The 21986-nt window shown below is 42.7% G+C and overlaps 1 protein-coding gene across 1 annotated transcript in view; it reads right to left on the reverse strand.

The window, feature by feature from the left end:
* The window catches only part of LOC124605902 (arylsulfatase B-like), a 386202-nt gene extending 364512 nt beyond the window's left edge, over positions 1-21690 (reverse strand). Inside the window, exon 1 of the mRNA XM_047137849.1 lies at positions 21514-21690. Within this exon, the coding sequence (XP_046993805.1) occupies positions 21514-21690 (177 nt within the window). The remainder of the gene's footprint in view (positions 1-21513) is intronic.
* Between the last annotated feature and the right edge of the window lie 296 nt (positions 21691-21986).

Below are 21986 nucleotides of genomic sequence, written 5' to 3' on the forward strand. Positions count from 1 at the left end.
TGTTTCAAAGGATTTGACATAAGAAACAGAAATGTCTTTATGTCTTACTTAAATACTAAATTATATTGTTTTCACTTAAACAAAACTTTATTTATTTTACTTCTACAGAGCACAACAGCCATAACACTAAGATAAAGAATGCAGAGCACAGACTGAAGAACGGGTTGTGTCATCAATAACATGTTGATGAGTGAGAAAAATCTGATACTGTTAACTCTACAAGAAATGCACTCGCTAATTATAATGAGAATATAAAATTTATGACTTGTACGACCGCATGTTTCTGTTCACTTCTAAGCAATGCTGTTTTTCTGGAGGAACGCTGGGGGATGCGTACCCCTAATCTTTTTCGTCGACAAAGTAATTTTTTACTATGTTGAGAACTTGGAAGAGTGCCAAAGATTTATTTCACGGACGTAAATTATTTATTTCATTTTCTCGTGTTCGTAATTGCAATACGAACGATACCAGTGCAGTTTTTGGTGGGAAAAGGTTAAAATATGTGTTCGGTAATATTTCCTTGTATTGTTTTTTATGTCGGAGGGTTGATTGGACTCATCTGTTTCATTTGAGGTGTACGATACCATTTTCTTTTATTGTTCAGTGTTCGACACCACATTCTTTTGCATGTTTGGGTATTTCTCGGTACCGCCTGGTTCATTTGAGCTGTAAGTCAAATGAAGAGTCTGATACCATTCTTTTTGTAGTTTGGTAAGTTGATGACGTCATGGATAAAAGCAGATGGGTGGTATCCCATCCTTCAGTTATAAGTAATTTTCGCTCCATTATATCCAATATCGGAGTACCCTCAAACATTTTTTCAGACAAGAAGCACTGCTTCTAAGATGTCTGCTCCCAGTTTTAGAGTGTTTTAAGGTGTGTTATCGATTTTACAGACAGTTTATATGCACAAAAGATGTGTGATAACTTATTACATCCATCAGATGTATTGTTTAGAGCTCCGACCTCGGCGGTTTGCTCATCCGTCATCAACAATAACATCGTAGAGAGAGTTCGTAGATTTACTCAGTTGGATGTTATCAAATAATGAGGTAGGAGAGGATACGAATGGTAGCTTCCTGTCGGGTGTAAAAATGACTGGTTTTTCCCCATCGTGTGCAGAGATAGCTAGAAAGCTACTGTTCTGTATTGATATGTGTGCATCTGAAATATATATAATTCAAACATGAATGACAATCTGTTTCCAAGGCTATCAGAGCCCGCTGGCTAAGGGGTACACGACACAGATCTGTAAGTCCACGGTGTTGGTGATAAGCTGAGACAACCGCCCCGAAACACACGTGCTACAAAATGACCACCATGCACACGTACACAGGCCGCACAACGGGTTGGCATACTCTGGATCAGGTGGTCGAGCAGCTGCTGGGGTACAGCCTCGCATTCTTGCAGCAGTGCCTGTCAGAGCCCGTGAAATGCCCTAGGGGCTTGAAGACATGCAGCGATACGTCGACCGAGAGCATCCCAGACGTACTCGATGAGGTTTAGGTCTGAAGAAAGGGGAGACCACACCATTCACCTGATATCTTCTGTTTCAAGGTACTCCTCGACGATGGCAGCTCGGTGGGGCCGTGCATTATCATCCGTCAGGAGGAAGGTGGGACCCCCTGCACCCCTGGAAAGGCGGACATACTGGTGCAAAATGACATCCCGATACACCTGACCTGTTCAGTTCCTCTGTCAGACATGCAGGGGTGTACGTGCACCAATCATAATCCCACCCCACACGATCAAACCACGACCTCCATACAGGTCCCTTTCAAGGACATTAAGGGGTTGGTATCTGGATCCTGGTTCACGCCAGATGAAAACCCGGCGAGAATCACTGTTCAGACTATATCTGGACCCGTTTTGAACATAACCTGGGATCAGCGGTTAGTGGAATGCACCTAGCAGGTCCCCGGGTGAACAAACCATGTCTGTTCAGTCGTCTGTAGACTGTGTGTCTGGAGACAACTGATCCAGTGGCTGCGGTAAGATCCCGAGCAAGGCTACCTGCAGTACTCCGTGGACGTCTGCGGGCACGGATGGTAAGATATCGTTCTTCTTGTGGTGTTGTACACTGTGGACGTCCCGTACTGTAGCGCCTGGACACGTTTCCTGTCTGCTGGAATCGTTGCCATAATCGTGTGATCACACCCTGTGGCACGCGAAGGGCCCGTGCTACGACCTGCTGTGTTTGACCAGCCTCCAGTCGCCCTAGTACTCTACTCCTCATAACGTCATCCATATGTGTTCTTTGAGCCATTTTCAACACACAGTTACCATGAGCACGCTTGAAAACGTCTGCACACTTACTCGCTACACTCTACTCTCACATGCACCATCACACCTCTGCGTATGTGGAGCGCTGCTAGCGGCACTGTGCGACGGCAGCAAGTGAAATGCACCGTATGGTGATACCCCGAGGTGCTTTAAACCCTCAAACCGACCACCAGAGCGTTGTTTCACCATGTATCAGCATTATCCTTAATTTGTGAGCATGAGTGTAGTATATCTTTGTCAAACCAATACCAACCAAAGCAGAGCACCTGCAGATGATGGACATCTTGTGTACCATCATTGACAGGTTAGAACAGACCTGGAACCAGTGCCCCTACCGAAGCGGAGGAGGAGATGAATGGAGGAGGGGAGTTAAGACTTGTTCTAAGCTGCTTAGTCTGTATCCACACATCGAGGTGAAGACACATTCACTGTTCTGTTCTAGGGGAAGGTTCTTTTTTTCCTATACTTGTCTGATGTTATTACAGTGTTTCGTCTTCATGTAGAACCAGAGCTGGGATACACACATAATGTAACATAGTCGTTGCTGTTGGGGTTTTTCCTAACAGCTGCTAGCATACAAGAGGATTTCACGTCTCTACTTCTAAGACACACTGGTATCACTCGCAAGAAAAACACGTCCATCTGTCCAGGAATATTCGCCCAATATTAGTTATCATATTGTTGTTTGGTCCTACTAGCATAATATTATTGATGAAGTTTTCTGCTCACCATAGGGTGCGTAATTTGCTATCTGAATGTATGCTTAACGACTGTTGGATGGTGCTCAGTACTTATTTTGTGGTATATTCAACACCAAATCTAATGTTCTTGGTTTAATAGTCATTGTAGAAAGCATAATTTTATACCACAAGAGTGAATTTACAGTTATTTAGCTGGAGATTTCATTATTTTTTAGTACTGTATTCATTATCTGCACTGTCACAGTATTCGTTTCAAAAGTGTAAGAGTACAACCTTCACACTATGTGAGTTGAGGCCTGTTGGTATAATATCAATTGTAGCAAGCTTAATGATTACAAATGGAAAATACATGCAGATAATAGTTCATGCAGCAAATAAGTGTTCCTTTTTATTCAGTCACTTTTCTCAAATAAATGAGCTGACGTTACAGCAGATTAGCTGTCAAGAATGGCAACGGTTTAGGCAGACACGCGGTGTGTTACACCACGAGGAGCAAGTGACCTGTGTACAGGTCCTCCACCCAGATTAAGACTGTGTGCCGGACTGAGACACCGAACTCAGGACCTTTGCCTTTCGCAGGCAAGTGCTCTACCCACTGCGAAACCCAAGCACGATTCACGAGTCGTCCTCATAGACTGACTTCAACCTGTATCTCGTCTCCTGCCTTCCAAACCTCACAGAAGCTCTTCTGCAAAATCTGTGAACTAGCGGTTCTGGAAGAGAGGATATTGTGGAGACATGATTTAGCCACAGCCTGGGGGATGTTACCAGAATGCGAAAGGAGACTACGTACTGGCGGAAGTGAAATAGTGAGTACCAGTCGTGAAGAGCTCTTGGATAGCTCAGTTGATAGAGCATTTGCCCACGAAAGCAAAGTTCCTGAATTCGAGTCTCGGTCCAATGCACAGTTTTAATCTGTCAGGAAGTTACATATCGGCGCACACCCCCCTGCAGAGAGAAAATTTCATTCTGAATTCCTTCGACGTCTATTCCTCCACTGTCTGTACATCAGGAATCTCATCCTTCCACAGTATACAAGAACACACAAAAAGCTGTCATTTGGCACAGTGGAGCGTCTGAAACCTCTACGATATAGCTGTATGTTTACTTGAAGAAGTAGAGCAAACGCAGGCGATGACAGCTTATAACTGGATGCACTAGCGGAGACTAGCGAGTGTGGACACTGCTTTTCACCACTTAGGAGCAGAGTGGGTGGATCAGTGCACTGTAACTACTATAAAGATCATTACTTCAATGCTTTTCGTACATGCGACTGATTCTACTTAGCTGAGGAGCATTTTTAGACAGCGTCAGCACATCCACAACGTTTGAAATCAATCTGCTGTTGACTGTTCAGTTCTTCATCCATAATGGATAGTCAGGTATTTCGCTATTGTGCCAGGGGGTCAGTTTTTCCGAGAAATACGTTTAACAATTTGCAGGAAGCGTCCTGTTCTTGAGGATCTTGTCCACCTGTGAATGATTTCCGCAGATTAGAAACAGTGTATCACTGCCAGTAGATAAATCTCTTCATGCACCATCAGGGATGGGTTAGAACAGTACTAGAAAACAAGCATCTCTTTTTACAGGGTGGAGGTGGAAGGAGAGGTAATGAGAAGGGGAGGTAGGAGGGAAGGTAAGACTGGTTCTAAGCTGCTTAGTCTGTATTCGCAAATCTAGGTGAACACACATACAGCAGCAACAAATCTCTGCTGGCGAGATCTTTTGGGGTGGGTTTGTGTGGTAGTTGTGTTATACAGTGATTGTCCATTATAATTATCCGGGCTGTTATGCCGTGGTCGGTTGATGAATTCTGTGGGAATCACCACAGAATTCATCAACCGACCACGGCATAACAGCCCGAATAATTATAATGGACATGATATTTCCGGCCGTGAAAGTCTACATTTTAGTATACAGTGATTGTCCTCAATCCGCTGTGTGTGTTTTACTTTATGATCCATCTTTAATGAGTGGTGCTGTTTCAACACAATTTCGATGTGTAATTCGAATAGTGAAGCATGTTGCATCAGTTGTTGTAGTGTACGTTGACCTTCCTATACTTTATTGATAGTTTGCTGCCCTATCCCTTCTTACAATATACCTGTGTACAAACTCCTCGTCGGCCATTGTGCCCGAGCAGTTCTAAGTGATTCAGTCTGGAACTGCGCTACTGCTACAGTCGCAGGTTCGGATCCCTCCTCGGGCATGGATGTGTGTGCTGTCCTTAGGTTTAAATAGTTCTTAGTCTAGGGGACTGATGACCTCAGATGTTAAGTCCCATAGTGCTCAGAGCCATTTCAACCATTTTTTACAAATTCCTCAGCTGCTATACACTTGTAGGTCTGTAGGAGGCAACTCTTCCCACATTTCAGTGATGGCTTGCTGTGCTGTCTCTTCATGCCGTGTATCTGTGTACAACTTCTCCAGCAACTACAGAATGGCTCTGAGCACTATGGGACTTAACATCTATAGTCATCAGTCCCCTAGAACTTAGAACTACTTATACTTAACTAACCTAAGGACATCACACAACACCCAGCCATCACGAGGCAGAGAAAATCCCTGACCCCGCCGGGAATCGAACCCGGGAACCCGTTCGTGGGAAGCGAGAACGCTACCGCACGACCACGAGATGCGGGCTCCAGCAACTACACACTTGCAGATCTGTAGGGGCAGTTCTTCTGGCAGCATCTGTAGGACAGTTTTCCACAAATTTCTAGTGATATTGTTGCCTAGCGGACACAAAAAGGTGAACATATACATGCACGTGAAGGGAAAAAGTGGGGGCTTTAGCGGGTGGGGCTGTGGAAAGTGGGGGTAGGTGGGGAGTGGCTTTAGGACAGTTTCAAGCACCCTCTGGTGGCAGTATTGTGCATTAGATCAGTTTGCCTTCAGACTTCAAGGCGTACATACCCCCCCCCCCCCCCACACACACACACATACACACACGAATAGAAAAGGTGGTGTTGGGTGGTGGAAACTCGGTGTGGGAGTGACAGAGTATGGAAGCAGATGGAGGGCAGTCCAGCAATGGGATATCAACCTTAAAAATAAATAAATAAATAAAGACATTACCTTCCATCCTTCCTCACCAGCAGGTCAGCACAGAATGAGTCTTTTTCTACAATTGCTCAAGTGGGGGAGGGGAGGGCTCGTGGTGCCGGGGGAGACAGTGGAGGGGAGGAAGCTGGGGAGGGAGAGGAGGTCCAGACATCAAGAATGCAACATCGCCACATCCACCATCCTCACAGAGGAGGTGGGGACCACCCAGGGAGAGTCGTCAGCTTCAATAAATTTGGTAAACATGCAAACTGTGCTCAAACAGAATTATCCCTCTACTACCTTACACGGTCATCATGACCAATCAGATACACTGTTGGCAGTTTGACTGATTTTCCGAAGGTCGTCAAAATATTAACGAAGAAGAATTCAACACAATGACAAACTGATAAATCAAGTGCAGTAGCGGATTATGAATCGTGGATTAGCTGTGAAGTGAATTTAGTATTCCGAGAGTCACAGTGTCAAGAGTGTGCTGAGAATGCCAAATTTCAGGTATTATCTCTCACCAGGCACAACGCAGTGGCCGATGGACTTCACTTAACAATCGAGAGGAACTGTGTTTGCTTTTGCTGGTGCTAACAGACAAGCAACACTGCGTGGAATAACCGCAGAAATCAGTGTGCGACATTCGACGAACGTATCTGTTAGGACAGTACGGCGAATTTTGGCGTTAACTGTGGCAGCAGACGACCGACGCGAGTGCGTTTGCTAACAGCACGACATTGCCCGCAGCGGCTCTACTGGGCTTGTGACCATATCTGCTGGACGTTAGACACTTGCCAAACCGTAGCTTGGTCCGATGAGTCGCAATTTCAGTTGGTAAGAGCTGATGGTAGGATTCGAGTGTGACGCAGACCCCACAAACCCATGGACCCAGCCGGCCGGAGTGGCCGTGCGGTTCTAGGCGCTACAGTCTGGAGCCGCGTGACCGCTACGGTCGCAGGTTCGAATCCTGCCTCGGGCATGGATGTGTGTGATGTCCTTGGGTTAGTTAGGTTTAAGTAGTTCTAAGTTCTAGGGGACTGATGACCACAGCAGTTAAGTCCCATAGTGCTCAGAGCCATTTGAACCATTTTTTGAACCCATGGACCCAAGTTGCCAATAAGGCACTGTACAAATTCGTGTTGGCTCCATAATGGTGTGGGCTGTGTTTGCATGGAATGTACTGTGCCCTCTCGTCCAGCTGAAGCAATCACTGATCGGCTATGGCAACCCAGAGAACATTTCCAGCCGTTCATCCACTTGATATTCCCGAATAAAGATGGAATCCTTATGGATGACAGTGTGCCGTGTCATCGGAGCAGAACTGTTCGTAAACGCTTTGAGGAATACACCCAGATCGAGGTTGATTCGTGCACAATATTCTCCACTGGCAACATTTTAGTAATTACGAACGGATATGGAGGCAAAATGGATCCGTATTTCTGCTGGAGACTTCCAAGACTTGAGTCCATGCCAAACGGACTCCCGGCGCCATACAAGGAGGAATCTCATGACTTTTGTCAGTTCAGTGTATGAAGCACTAAAGTTAACAAGATGTTTAATTTCAGTCATTACTATCTGTTAAAGTTGTTCTTGTGTTTCTGAATTTATATAGCCTCCCTGTGCTTGCTGGCGTTGTAATGACAGTATCTTGATTGGACTATAGTATCGGATAATCTAATTCAGTGGTTCTCTGGTCTCAGTCATAGTCAGCTAACGCCAATTTATCAGTGTTGCGCTTCTTTTTTCATCTTTCTTTCGGCTGATTTGAAGTGGACCGCTACAAGTTTCACTCCAGTGCCAAACTCCTTTTCTCAGAGTAGCACTTGCATCCAACGCCCTCAGTAAATTGCTTTCTAGTACATTTTTCCCTCGTGGAGGTTATTTCTTGATGTCGTAATGGGTGAGATGTCATTCTATATCTTCTTCATGCCGACGTTTCACACATTTTCCTTTCCTCCCTGATTCTGCGAAGAACTTCAACATTTCTCCTCTTATCAGGCCATCTAATTTTCAACGTACTTCTGTAGTACCACATGTGAAAAGGTCCGTGTCACACAGCCCATGATTCACTTCTATACAATGCTGTGTTCCGGTCGTACATTCTCAGAAATTTCTTCCTCAAATTAAGTCCGATGTTTGATACTTGTAGTGTTCTTACTACCAGAAATGAAATGCCCTCTTTACGTGATGTATTATTCTTTGCGTGTCTCCCTTCATGTAATATTTTGCTTTTTCTTCCGTTGTTCTAGTTCTTGGTCCCCAATTTAGATACTAAGCTTATCGCTAATCCAATTTCTGACACTCCTCATCATTTCCAGTTCGTTCATGCTCTTCCACTCCTATCCCCAATTTCGTTTCCTATTCTTCTTTATATTATCAGCACCTCGGGGGCATTAACAAATTGTTCTCGCTCTTTTTTGCCCTTCCGATCTTCGCGGATGTGTTTAGTCTTGGATTCCCTGAACGTTCCTAAGTGACTTACGCCGTGTATTGTTGTCATTTCCTGTCTATTTTTCTACCTTCCTTCTTCGTCGATAAGTTGTATTATTTTTTGTGTTAACCAATATTCATTTGTAGTTGTCTTCTTTCTATGTATTTTTGTTCGACTTGTGCTGTTGCGTGGTGCTCGTGAGAGAATTACATTAGGAAAAGAGAAGCTAAAAGTGGTTCTTTTGTTTTGCTATTTGCGCAGAAAAAAGTTAACAGATGATGGCCCAAGTAGAGAGAATACAGAATACAGAGTGGTATAAGCATGCAGAGCTTCTTTTGAAAATGACAAGTATGCTAATGCCAAATATAAATTTATGTGATACTTTTCTGAAGATATTGGACTGTAGTGTAGCTTTATATGTACAAACTTAGATTACTTCAAACACACCAAATGGTTCTTCGGTACTTCGCTATCTCAGACCCTTCCACATTGATATCATCTTCTTGAATACGCTGTATTACCCGATCAGCATCCTCATACACTTTTTCTGTCTCTTCATCCTTTGCCTGTGTCGTCATCATGTATACCTGAACCACTATCGTGGCCAGTGATTTGCTGTCTTCTCTGATGAGAACAACCTTTTTACCGAATTGTTCGTAGTAACTCGCTCTCTGCTTTCCCTTCCCATCCATGACGACTTCTACAGCCGTTAGAAAGTTTTCTTCTGCTGGTGGTACAGCAATATATTCCTTTGTCTAGAAAGTGTTATCTTCTTTCCGTTTCTCTTTACTAACCCGTTCTGTACCTAGACTGAGCCCTCATCTTGAGTTGCAGTACGTTCCTGAAAATCAGATGACTGTCGGTCCCAACGACTTAATTGTTCTGCTGTCGATTCTGGGACAGCTTTTTGGTGAGATTCCTTGTTGCACAATACACTCAAATAAATTATATGATGGTGTTTTACACCTACAATTACTTTGACACAGTTTCCCTTGATCAATTTATTTTCCTTTTTCTTGCTATTAATGCACTGGCAAATCTTTCTGTACATTATACTTGCCACCAGAGTGAGGATGCTATCTCAGTCAATAATGACACCAGCGTGGCATCCCTTTCCCGATACCTTCCTTCATGACTTCGTTAAACCTAGGCATGTACCCAGGTTGTCTGCCATCAGGCAGCTACATCAGTCATAGTAAAATAAACGCAGTCTTGCGCTGTTGTTGCTGCCACATGGAACGTTGGTAGATGTACTGCTAATTGCTGCAGTTCTGTCCTCTCACTCTGGCCCAAACAATAGGGGTTACTGACGCAGATACTTAGATCTGAAGATGATCCAGAGAGATTGACACGTGTCATGTAGCTCCAAATTTAAAATCTGCAGCTGTAACTGAAGAATAAATAAGACTTGTTTTAGACACGTGAATTTAAGTTGACAAGACGGAAGAAAGCAGTTTTTCGCGAAGCACTCTTGCGAAAGTTTAGATGGCTCTGAGCACTATGGGACTTAACTGCTGTGGTCATCAGTCCCCTAGAACTTAGAACTACTTAAATCTAAGGACATCACACACATCCATGCCCGAGGCGGGATTCGAACCTGCGACCGTAGCGGTCACGCGGTTCCAGACTGGAGCGCCTAGAAAGTTTAGAGAACCGGCGTTTGTGACTGACTGCAGAATAATTACACTGCCTCCTACACACATCTTGCGTTAGGACTGTCAAAACAAGAAAAGAGAAATGAGGGCTCTTAGAGAAGTGTAGATGAGCCGTAGTAAAAAATTGCTGTATTGAAGAGCGCGCCGCAGCGCGTAGTGTGAAGCAGTCGCCCCCCGTTTCTGGCGGTGGCGCCGCTGTGGCAGTCGCTGCTTTGGTGTCTCCCTCTGGTGGGAAAGCGGAAAGGTTGCCTGTTCACACCCATTTAAGTGGGCTAAGAGCTCACGAGAGGCGGTTAGTCAGTCGGACGCAGTTGGTCAGCCAAATCAGTCTGTCAGTCTGTCAGTCTGGGCGAGTCTGGTCAGTTGGTCAGCCAAGTTAGTCTGGGTCTGTCTCTCGTCCGCATTGGTGAGACGGTTCGTGTCTGACTATCGTCTGCAGTGCTTGTATGTGTTAGGCCACCCGTCTGCTCGAGTTTGCTCAGGCAATGGTCATTGGTGGTTGGATCGATCGGTTGGTCGGCCGCGCACTGGGACACAAGATGACTTGTCCGCCTGCAGCGTCGGCGCATGTGTGGTCGCCACGTTAGTCCAGTGTCCGCGCCGTATAGTGAGGCGTAGTGGCTTCGCGGCCGACACGAGAGCAACAGGAGTCAACCCACGACATCGGTCTGGGCGGGGCGAGCTGCGACGCCGTGAGACGGGAGATCGGCGCGCCTTCCTGCGTCCTGAAGCGGTTGGCAGCGGACGGTTCGGGAGAGCGTTTTGGGGGTGCTGCGCCAGGTCTTCGCCAGACATCGCAGTTAATTAGAAGTTAAGTGATTCGTGATATGTTGTTTCATTTACTTGTTAAATTCTACATGTTTTCTTGGTCAGTCTCTCGTCCCCAGCTTGCTCGTCTGTCTCTCGCCCGCATTTGGTTGGCAGTTAGTGTATGTCTGTCTGTCTGTCGGTCTGCCATATGGTAATAGCTGCCTCTGTCATGTTTGTCACATTCGGTGTTGACGAATTTATTGCTTAGGGTGTAAAGGCCGATTTCCTGAAATATGTTTTTATCTTGTCAATCATCTTGAGAGGCGGTATATGCGTAATGTAGAGCATGTTTGTATGTTTTATGTAAGGCTGCATTTCATGAGTTTTATTTAAAAGGGTCAGTTTAGGATATAAATTTGCCATCCTTCCACCGTAAGAGTTTTCTTTTAAAAACAAGTTGCACTTTCGGTGGCAAGTACCTTTTAATGTGAGTGTTTTGTACCATTTCCATCCCTCCTATGGGGTGCATAGTTTATGTGTTTTGTGAGTATTTTAAATTTTTAGTTTAAAGTAATCTGATGTGTTGTACATTTGCACCAGTGTAGTCTTTCAGAGGTTGTTGCGAGCGGTCGTGACTAAAAAAAAAAAAATTTTTATTTCTGCCTCTGAATAAATTTTAACTTGATATTTATTTACAGGGTGCTTTCTGATTGTAATTTTAAATCTGATTAAAAAAGAGGGCTTTTAGGAGTAAAATTTCCATTTATTAAAAAAAATTTAATTTGTTTTATCAGTTACCATTGGCAACTACTTCCGCGCTCACATAGTGTGATTAGATGCGTTAATGTTCTTGATGAATCGCTAGTAAATGAAAGAAATTCCTTAAGAAAACATTTTGAAAGTAAATCCACGGTTCAGTACACAAAATGTTCCCTCACTCCATTTACGAGTAGAACAGGTAATGATATGGCTAGCAGTAAAAGGTAACGTTCGGCACGCATCCTATGATGGCTTGCCCGGTGTGCATGTAGATGTAGATGTTTTTTGGTTGTTTCCATGCTGGTATCTCAACCTTTAAACTCCTACCCTAGAATAGGAAGTTTTGGGTACCCTCGCCGTGTAAAATTTTAGTCTAGTTGCAAATGGAACGTACTTTCACTTCGTTGTCACCATGGACGCACAAATATCGTCACCATGAAAGGTTCTCTCTAATAGATGCACCCGCCTTTTCTGAAATTCCTGTCCACATTCTCCTTCACTATCAAGGTCCTCATCCCCCTGACGGAGGTTTCACATCCAGCTAATCCTGAGAAGGGAATGAGACAGTACTGTAGCCTATTCCTGCCTATTATTCAATCTGTACATCGAGGAAGCTACTAAAGAAACCAAAGTAAAATTATAAAAATGAATTAAAGTCCAGGAAGTAAACAATAAATCGTTAAAGTTTGATGGCGAAATTGTAATTTTGCTATAGCGGGCAAACAAATTGGAAAAGCTGATGAAAGGAAATGATGATTTCTTGAAAGGAAAATCAACAAAAGAAAGACAGATGTAGTGGAGTGTAGTCCATTTGAGAGGTGACACGGTACAAATTAAATGAGCAAGTGAGATGCTAAAAGTAATAGATGGGTTTTGCTATATGAGCAGCAGAATAAATTATGATAGCAGGAGAGGCAATGAAATTCAGATTCGGAATAACAAGGAATGCTATTCGAAACAGAGAAATACACTGGGAAGAAAAATATCTTCTTCAAAACCACATAATTGTCTGCCTTTGCAAAGCATACGTGTGAAATGTGACTTTTAGCCTACTACCTTCGTCTGTAATGGTGCAAAAGCATGACGCCCTGCGACATCATCCATTGGAGGCCCACCTAAAGGGTGTCAAAGGGGTTGCCTGCCATGAGGCGCTAGAGCAGCAACGACGCACCACTCAGCAAAATGAGTGTCGATGTGTCTGACAGACACCAAAGTGTTCAACCATGGCACTGAGGATCTTAGAGAGACACTGTCATTTTATTCGAGCATTTATCAATGCTGAACACTCCCACACAGGTCGGTGCAAAGCAAGAGGTCTGAAAAAGCATCAACACTATTTGTTGTTTCCTGTTACGATCAGATTTGGTCGAATGGTTTTGTACGCACCCTAGTGGATCACACTGTACAGGGTGTTACAAAAACGTACGGCCAAACTTTCAGGAAACATTCTTCACACACAAAGAAAGAAAATATGTTATGTGGACATGTGCTCGGAAACGCTTACTTTCCATGTTAGAGCTCATTTTATTACTTCTCTTCAAATCACATTAATCATGGAATGGAAACACACAACAACAGAACGTACCAGCGTGACTTCAATCACTTTGTTACAAGAAATGTTCAAAATGTCCTCCGTTAGCGAGGATACATGCATCCACCCTCCGTCGCATGGAATCCCTGATGCACTGATGCAGCTCTGGAGAATGGCGTATTGTATCACAGCCGTCCACAATACGAGCACGAAGAGTCTGTACATTTGGTACTGGGGCTGCGTAGACAAGAGCTTTCAAATGCCCCAATAAATGAAAGTCAAGAGGGTTGAGGTCAGGAGAGCGTGGAGGCCATGGAATTGGTCCGCCTCTACCTATCCATCGGTCACCGAATCTATTTTGAGAAGCGTACTAACACTTCGACTGAAATGTGCAGGGGCTCCATCGTGCATGAACCACACGTTGTGTCGTAATTGTAAAGAAACATGTTCTAGCAGCACAGGTAGAGTATCCCGTATGAAATCATGATGACGTGCTCCATTGAGCGTAGGTGGAAGAACATCGGGCCCAATCAAGACATCACCAACAATGCCTGCCCAAATGTTCACAGAAAATCTGTTTTGATGACGTGATTGCGCAATTGCGTGCGGATTCTCGTCAGACCACACATGTTGATTGTGAAAATTTACAATTTGTTCACGTTGGAAGGAAGCCTCATCCGTAAAGAGAACATTTGCGCTGAAATGAGGATTGACACATTGTTGGATGAACCATTCGCAGAAGTGTACCTGTGGAGGCCAATCAGCTGCTCATAGTGCCTGCACACGCTGTACATGGTACGGAAACAACTGGTTCTCCCGTAGCACTCTCCATACAGTGACGTGGTCAACGTTACCTTGTACAGCAGCACCTTCTCTGACGCTGACATTAGGGTTATCGTCAACTGCACTAGGAATTGCCTCGTCCATTGCAGGTGTCCTCGTCGTTCTAGGTCTTCCCCAGTCGCGAGTCATAGGCTGGAATGTTCCGTGCTCTCTAAGACGCCGACCAATTGCTTCGAACGTCTTCCTGTCGGGACCTCTTCGTTCTGGAAATCTGTCTCGATACAAACGTACCTCGCCACGGCTATTGCCCCGTGCTAATCCATACATCAAATGGGCATCTGCCAACTCCGCATTTGTAAACATTGTACTGACTGCAAAACCACGTTCGTGATGAACACTAACCTGGTGTTGCTACGTATTGACGTGCTTGATGCTAGTGCTGTAGAGCAATGAGTCGCATGTCAACACAAGCACCGAAGTCAACATTACCTTCCTTCAATTGGGCCAACTGGCGGTGAATCGAGGAAGTACAGTACGTACTGACGAAACTAAAATGAGCAATAACATGGAAATTATGTCCACATAAAATCTTTTCTTTATTTGTGTATGAGGAATGTTTCCTGAATGTTTGGCCGTACCTTTTTGTAAAACCCCGTATACCGGAACAAAAACTGCGGTCGCGCTGCACTACAAGGGGTCAGATCATGTTCAGCGTGGTTGACGACCTGTGGCGTCCTTACAGTAAGGCTGAATCATCAGCGGCCTTCAGGAGTGTCGAACGTTGTCAAGGACATTGTCCTGTTGCTGATCGCACTGCGAACTGTTGTTTTCGACTGCATAATGTGTGCGAATCGTGCTGCAATGGAAGCGGTTGTTGCATTGTCCACCTTTATACCACCTCCTGAGGGTTTTTCGTATCTGTTCCAAGTGGCGGTGTGTCTGAATTGTTTCCCGCTGCCACCAATAAGAAAATCGCAGAGGCGACAAAAGACCTCAGCAGTTTGGTCTCATAGTCCTTACCACAAATTTCCAAATTTCTACTTTCCTGAAAATTATGGTTACCTGACGTCGTCAACAAGAGGACGATTTCTTATCATGAAAGTTATAATCTCCTGGTTGGAGAAGTTTTATTTAGCACAGGTCACGTGAAAAACACATACATGTGAACGTCTAATTTCGGCAAAGTTTGACTGTCCTCTTCAAATTCTTAACATACACTAATTTAGTGCTTCTGTATGCGGTGCACTGTCATCTAGAACTGAGTACACAGGAACTAACTGGAACAGACGCATTAGTGCCGTGTCATGCAGCAAATGATAAAACCGTAGATGTACTACACAATCATAAAAGACCGATGACCTCGCTGTCTGGTCTCTTCCCCCAAACCACCCAACCCCAACAATCATAAACATTTGTGGTAGAATACATTTTGTATAAAACATGTTGTTTGCTCTGTCCGTGCTAACAGCTGACGGCAGGATTTGAAGATGTCAATTAAGGTAACTTTGCCGAAACTAATCTTCTACAAAAGTATTTGATGAAAATATTTGTCTTGAGACCATCCTTACGCGTATAAACAGGGTACAGAGGACAAGTATAGAAACTTTTGAAATCTGGAGTTACAGAAGAATGCTGAAGATGAGATCAATAGACAGGACAACCTGTGAAGAGGTGCTGAATCAAGTCCGTGGTGAAACATCTTTATGGCACAAACACACGAAAAGAGGAGATAGTCTGTCAAAATGGTAATAGACGTAGGGGTTAAAACTGTAAGGGTAGTCAAGGTTTGACAACAGTAAGCAGGTTTAGATTGATGTAGGCAGCAGTTATTATGGACAGATGAATAACCTTGAGAGCTTCATCACACCAGTCGACGCTTGAGGACCATACGACTAACTTTAACAACCAGTCTATAGACCACTGGTTTCCTCCTTGTCTTCTTTCTACAACCATGATACACATGGCTGCAAGTGAACACCATTTCCTGTCATGCTTCGCGCTTTCCGCAAACGAATAGTTACGCATCGTTAGTGAAGCAGTGAGATAGACGACTGCCTGCAACGGAAAAGCAAAGTTTTGTTCAGGCACATGGAGAGTGGACCGATGGTCGTAAAACTTCATGTCTCTAGGTACCTTGTTGAACACACAGAAAATGGAACAGAGAAGAGAGCTCTGATACTATAAAGGAGAAGGCTAGCTTTCAAGTGAAACAGATTTTTTTTGGAAGCAGAAGGCATATTTAGAGCAATCTACAAGCCATTTGTGCAACGTCATTGATATCTAGCACTAATACTTAAAGTATCAGACGAAAGTCACGCGATAGGCAACCGGAATCATGACATTTCTGGCACTCTGGTGGAAACGAGGAAGGATTATTTCTGCAGTAAAATCTGATTAATAATTCATTTAGACATTAGGCAGACAGTAATGAACGACGTGAATTAACGAAACAATTGCCATTTTGTCTCTGAATTCAAAATTTCATACACAACAACCGCGTGAGGTCGACATACTTAAAAGCAAAACCTGCGGGACAAATTTTAATCTTTATAATATTTCAAATACCAACCGTGGAAAGTGCTGAGGCAATGTAATTTGTTGTTTACTGAGACATAAATGTTAAAATTACTTAAAAAATACTTTCGTTTTCTTTGATGTATCCATGTTGCTAAATTTTAAGCTCATAAGGTTTTGTTCCGTGTTTTGAGGAATATATTATAATTCTCTGTTTAATTTTTTACCCTTAAATCATTAACATTTGGTTTTTTGTACTCTAGAAGTAGCAGCCATGTTTTCACATTAATTATGGAAAGAGCGCTCCGCCTATAAACACAACTTATCTTCCCTCTGCTTAAACATGTTTGGGACCGTCATCACTGGGTCTGTTTCATTCAAGTATGGAAAATACAGGATGTTTTACATAGTAATTATTGAAAGGAAAATTGGGGCTGAAAAATTTTGTGTCTATTGTGATCATTGCCTCAACTATTGGTCAAAGCTCTTCAAGGACATAACACGTACCGTATATTTGTGCCTACTTCACCAACAGAGGGAGATTCAAAAGAAGCCAATAACCACGAGAAAACTGTATGCAATCACAAAATATCGTCGCGAAATAGTTTCGTTCAACAAAATAAGGCTAAATAAAAAGTGATTTCGGCAACTGGTCATGAAGTTTCACAAAAATATCACGTTGTTGCTGGTGAGAATCTATATGATCACTTAAAGAAGATCCTGCAAAGTCTAACCACCAAGATAAGAACGTAATGATAACAATATATATGAACTGCTTTAGGCTTAATTTTCATTCTAATAAGTATTACCTATCACTTGTATTTCCAATATATTATGATGCACTGTTAGTGGCATTAAAGTGATGAAACGTCTGGGTACTTGTTTTCTGATCAAACTAATCCTAATTCCCATTATTTTTTTATTCAGATATGTTTTATTCTTCAGGTGTATTATTTAAAATGCTGACATCTTGTGCCAGATTTTATGACCTGACAGCAAGACATGCTGTTAGTGGTACCGCGCTACCATAGTGTTTTGTTTCATGTAATCTCAGTAAAAATAATAGCACATCACTTACCCTTACACTACTCTCTCGCTTCTTAAGCTATAAACACTAAGATGTGAGTAGATGATGGACGACATACTTAGAGGGTAAAGACAACACATACGTTTTGAAACATATCTGAGTGTCAAAAAGGAAAGAAATGTGTCCGCTATTATGTGGAATATGGTGTTAAATAAAACATTTTATGAAAATAAATTGAGAATATAATCACTAGTTTAATGTGCTATCGATATAGTCATGGACATACTTTTAACTGTTGTAATCTAGTGAAGGCAGTCTCTGTGGTAGTTATGAGTCACACAGTGAGTACAGGGCTAGCTGGACAGAGCATGCAGACTACCAGTTCTGTTTTAATTTTGTCCTTTTTGTTTCTTATATATTTATTCTCACACGTGAGTCGCATATGTAAGTGACCTAAAGGTTGTTTTAATAAATTTTGTTGAGTGGAACATATCCTTTTCCCTAAGCCATGAATATCAATTAGAAATTTGATTTCAAACTCAAATATATGATCGTAAGCATTCAGAAGTGAGTGCTGCTAGTATTGTAAACCCATAACATTCGGTTAAGAACAGAACTCGTTGTTGCATGGATGAAGGATTATCAGTTCAAAACCAAAAAAAGGGGGTTGGAAGGTCAACGGAGCAACGTGGATAGTGTCTTGAATAATGATAGTGAGGTGAGCAGCACCAAAAGGAACAGGAGCAATTGAATGTAGTTTGGGTGATGTAGTTTATGAATTGAGACACTGAAAGCACTAGACGAGTTTTTTCTGTTCAGAGAGGAAAATAATTCACAATGGTCGAAGTGGAGAATATATCAAACATGAACTAGCAACAGCTAGTAAAACTCTTCTGAATAGGAGATAATCTTATTCGTAACATAAATTTAAATGTTGGGAGGTCTTTCGTGAAATTTTTTGTCTATAGTACTACCTCGTATGTAATGGATTTGTAAACAATAAACAGTACTGACAAGAACAGAGAATAAGTATATGAAATGTGAAGCTACAGGCGAATGCTGAAGATCAGAACGGGTTCTGAATTCAATAAAAATCAACGATACAACGTCTCTAATAGAAAGAATCGTTTGATAGAACAAATTCTGGGGCATCAAGAAATAGTTTTATAATAGTGGGAAGAATTTGTATGGGGGGGGGGAGGGTGTTATGGAGGGGGAGTTGAGGTTAAATAAGTAGAGGTAGACCAAAGCTTGCCTATATTTAGAGGGAAAGAAGATTAGAGTTTAAAGTTCCATTGTTAGTGCAGACGTTAGAGGGAAATCGGATTACGAAAGGATGGCGAACACAGTCGTTCGTGCCCTTTTCAAAGGAATCATCTGGGTCCTGGCTAGGAGGGATTTAGGATTATTACGAAAAACCAGAACTTGGGTGGTCAGACACGTATTTGAACCGCCATGCACTCGAATGTGAGTCCAGTGCGCCAACCACTACGCCGCCTAACGTGGTACATATAGTTAGCAGGTTCTGGTTGATGTAATTTCAAGGGTTTATGCAGAGACAGTGAGGTTTTCACAGGATCTATTAACCATAGAGACTTGCATAAAATCATTCTGAATGAAGAAAACCCTCAACATTTGGTGTTTGCAGATCGTGCTACTGCAAGTGTTTGAAGTGAATATTGGGGCGGGTAGTACTAGTAGTAAGCAGAGACAATTGAGAGCAGACACATATCAATAAGCAGTAGACTACCTCTACATCAGGGCAGACGGATGTCTGAAACTGGGGTGGTCTGAAAGCTGCTCGTACTATTGACCTAACCATCTGCGCTCACTGGTCTGCGTCCAACGACTGCTGCATGAACTTCGGCTTGCGAAGTTTTACTAGTAGAAAATCATCAGAACACATCATTGACGTCAGGTCGAAATTTGTAAAACTTGATACTGATTTTTGTTAGTACAAGCAAGTCCGTACAGTTCACGAAAATTACGCCTTATTAGTGTTTGTTAATATTTCGATAATTTCAAGTGTAACAGTCTTTTTCTGAGCATTGCTGGTGAATTAAACAAAAGCTTAGTTTCCACTGAGAATGATAGCACGCTCTTGAAAAATGCCTTCCGAGACTGATGTATGAAATACTCATATTTTTTACTGAAAAGGAGGAGATTGAGTCAATAATTAAATCGCTGAAGACTAAGGACGCTCGTGGATATGACGGAATAACTACGGGAATATTACTGTCCTGCACATGTTAGCCCTGTACTTAGCACATTTGTAATTTTTCCTTTAAAAATGGTCAGTTTCCTGAACGATTGAAATACTCAGTAGTAAAGCAGCTTTTTAAAAACGGAAAAATTGATAATGTAGACAGTTTTAGACCTGTTTTTATGCCATCAGTGTTTGCTTAACTTACTTAAGAGGCTGTGTACGTAAGGATAATTAAATGAACAGCTGGGCTTTAGTAGTGGTTTAACAACTGGAACTGCTACTTTATCTTTTCTCTGTGTGGTATTGTATGGATTAAAGCAAAGGTTTTGAACTCTAGGAATACAATTTAACTAAGGCTTTTGATTGTGTTGGTCACAAAATATTGCTCCAGAAGCTGAACCATTATGGAATACGGGAAGTAGCTCACCTATTGTATTAACAACAGAAAGCAAAAGGTCGTTCTCCACAGTGTTGAGAATGGCTATGATGTGGGATCTGAGTAGGGCATGGTTAAATGGAAGGTGCCCCAGGGGTCAGTGCTGGGGCCACTCCTGTTCCTAATTTATATACATGATATACACACTAGTATTACAAGTGATTCTTAAACTCTGTCTGTTTGCTGTTGTCACTAGCTTGATCTAAGGAATGTTGTGTGAAACTTTGGCACTATTTCAAATAGTGAAGTTCAAATAGAACTGTTTTTACAGTTACTGACACACAGTTCAACAAACCCAGACGTTTTAATTTCATAGAATGGGCATATAATTTAATGAATCTGAAGAGTGAAAATTGTTAGGCATCCGGATAGGTTGTAAAAGGTCGTGGAAAGACCACGTCTGCTATCTCATTCAAAGACTTAATGCTGCCAGTTTTACTATTTGAACGGTATCTAAAGTAAGTGATCGTTCAACAAGAAAAGTAGTCTACTTTGCTTATTTTCATTCGATCATGACGTATGGTATTGTGTTTTGGGGTAACTCCTGGCGTTCTCAACTGTGCTTTTGGCTCAGAAACGAACGGTTCGGGCAATAAGTGGTATAAGTTCGGGAATCTCTTGTCGACTTCTGTTCATTAGTCTGGATACTCTGACATTGCTCTATACACTTTACAGTCTTTTGTTGATAACAATAACAGCTTATTCCCAAGAATTAGCAGCTTTCACTCAATTAATATTAGGGAGAAATCCAATCTGCAAATGCATCGTACTTCCTTAACTCTTGTGCAGTAAGGTCGGCAGTATACCGCTACCATAAAAGTTCAAAATTCTTACTAGTAATACATGCATTTTCAAATCTAAATTGAAGGTTTCTCATGTGTCATTCCTTCTGTCGAGGATTTCCTTGAAAAAAAAATTGTGTCCTGTGCAATAAGGCTTGTCTGTTTTTGGGTTCATAATCATTTTACTGTATCTGTTATTATTTTTATTTTGTAGTTTCATGTACTGACACATTCCATGAACTTGGAGATTTGCTCCTACGGAACTAGACGTGTAAAATAAAAAAATAAAAAAAATGGAAAGTAGGAATGCAGCTTGTGCCCCTGTCTTGATACGTGTGCATGAGTGAATAATTTCTCTTTGAAATGACGTAGCTTATCTGTGCTGTGGAATGTGGCTTTGACTTGAAACAAAAGAAATAGCAAACAAAACGAATGAAACAAATATTCGTAAGAATTAAAAAAAAATGTGCGTGGTCCACAGTTGGCAGGAAAAAAGGTAATCTAGAAAGAAGTAGTTATCAATACCTCTCTAATGACAATACAGTTGAATTAAGTACAAGAGGTTCTGCTAAAGTGATACGTGACATGTTAAAATACTACGCACCAGGTCGTCGGCGAGGATGAACACGATGTGTGGACGCTCGAGGGGCTGTGCTGCAGCCGCAAGCGACATCCCAAACATCAGTATTGGCATGAGCAGCAGCAGCAGCAGCAGCCGATGCAGGTGCGGCAGTGTGTGGGGGTGGCGGCTGGGGTGGAGGCGCCCACGGGCAAACCGCATCCTCTGATCCGCTCCTGCCAACACCACGCACACAGCGTCAGCCAACAGTCCCGCTACCTGGCAACACGACAGCGACTTCCAAGTCTCCTAGCTTCCCCTACAGTAGCAGTCTTCAAACAGTGTGAGACGCAAACACAGAGCGAATGCCGAAACTCCTGACGTCGCCCCGTAGTTAAACTAGGATTCCTCAGTGCAGTTACAGTTTATACATTTCTCAAAAGGACCATGGTACTCCTTGTATAGTACATCAGTTTTGATACGTGTGGAACCTACGCTCTTACTGCATAGCTTGAGAA

The sequence above is a fragment of the Schistocerca americana genome, chromosome 3 (assembly GCF_021461395.2).
Source record: "Schistocerca americana isolate TAMUIC-IGC-003095 chromosome 3, iqSchAmer2.1, whole genome shotgun sequence".
In the NCBI taxonomy this organism is placed as follows: domain Eukaryota; kingdom Metazoa; phylum Arthropoda; class Insecta; order Orthoptera; family Acrididae; genus Schistocerca; species Schistocerca americana.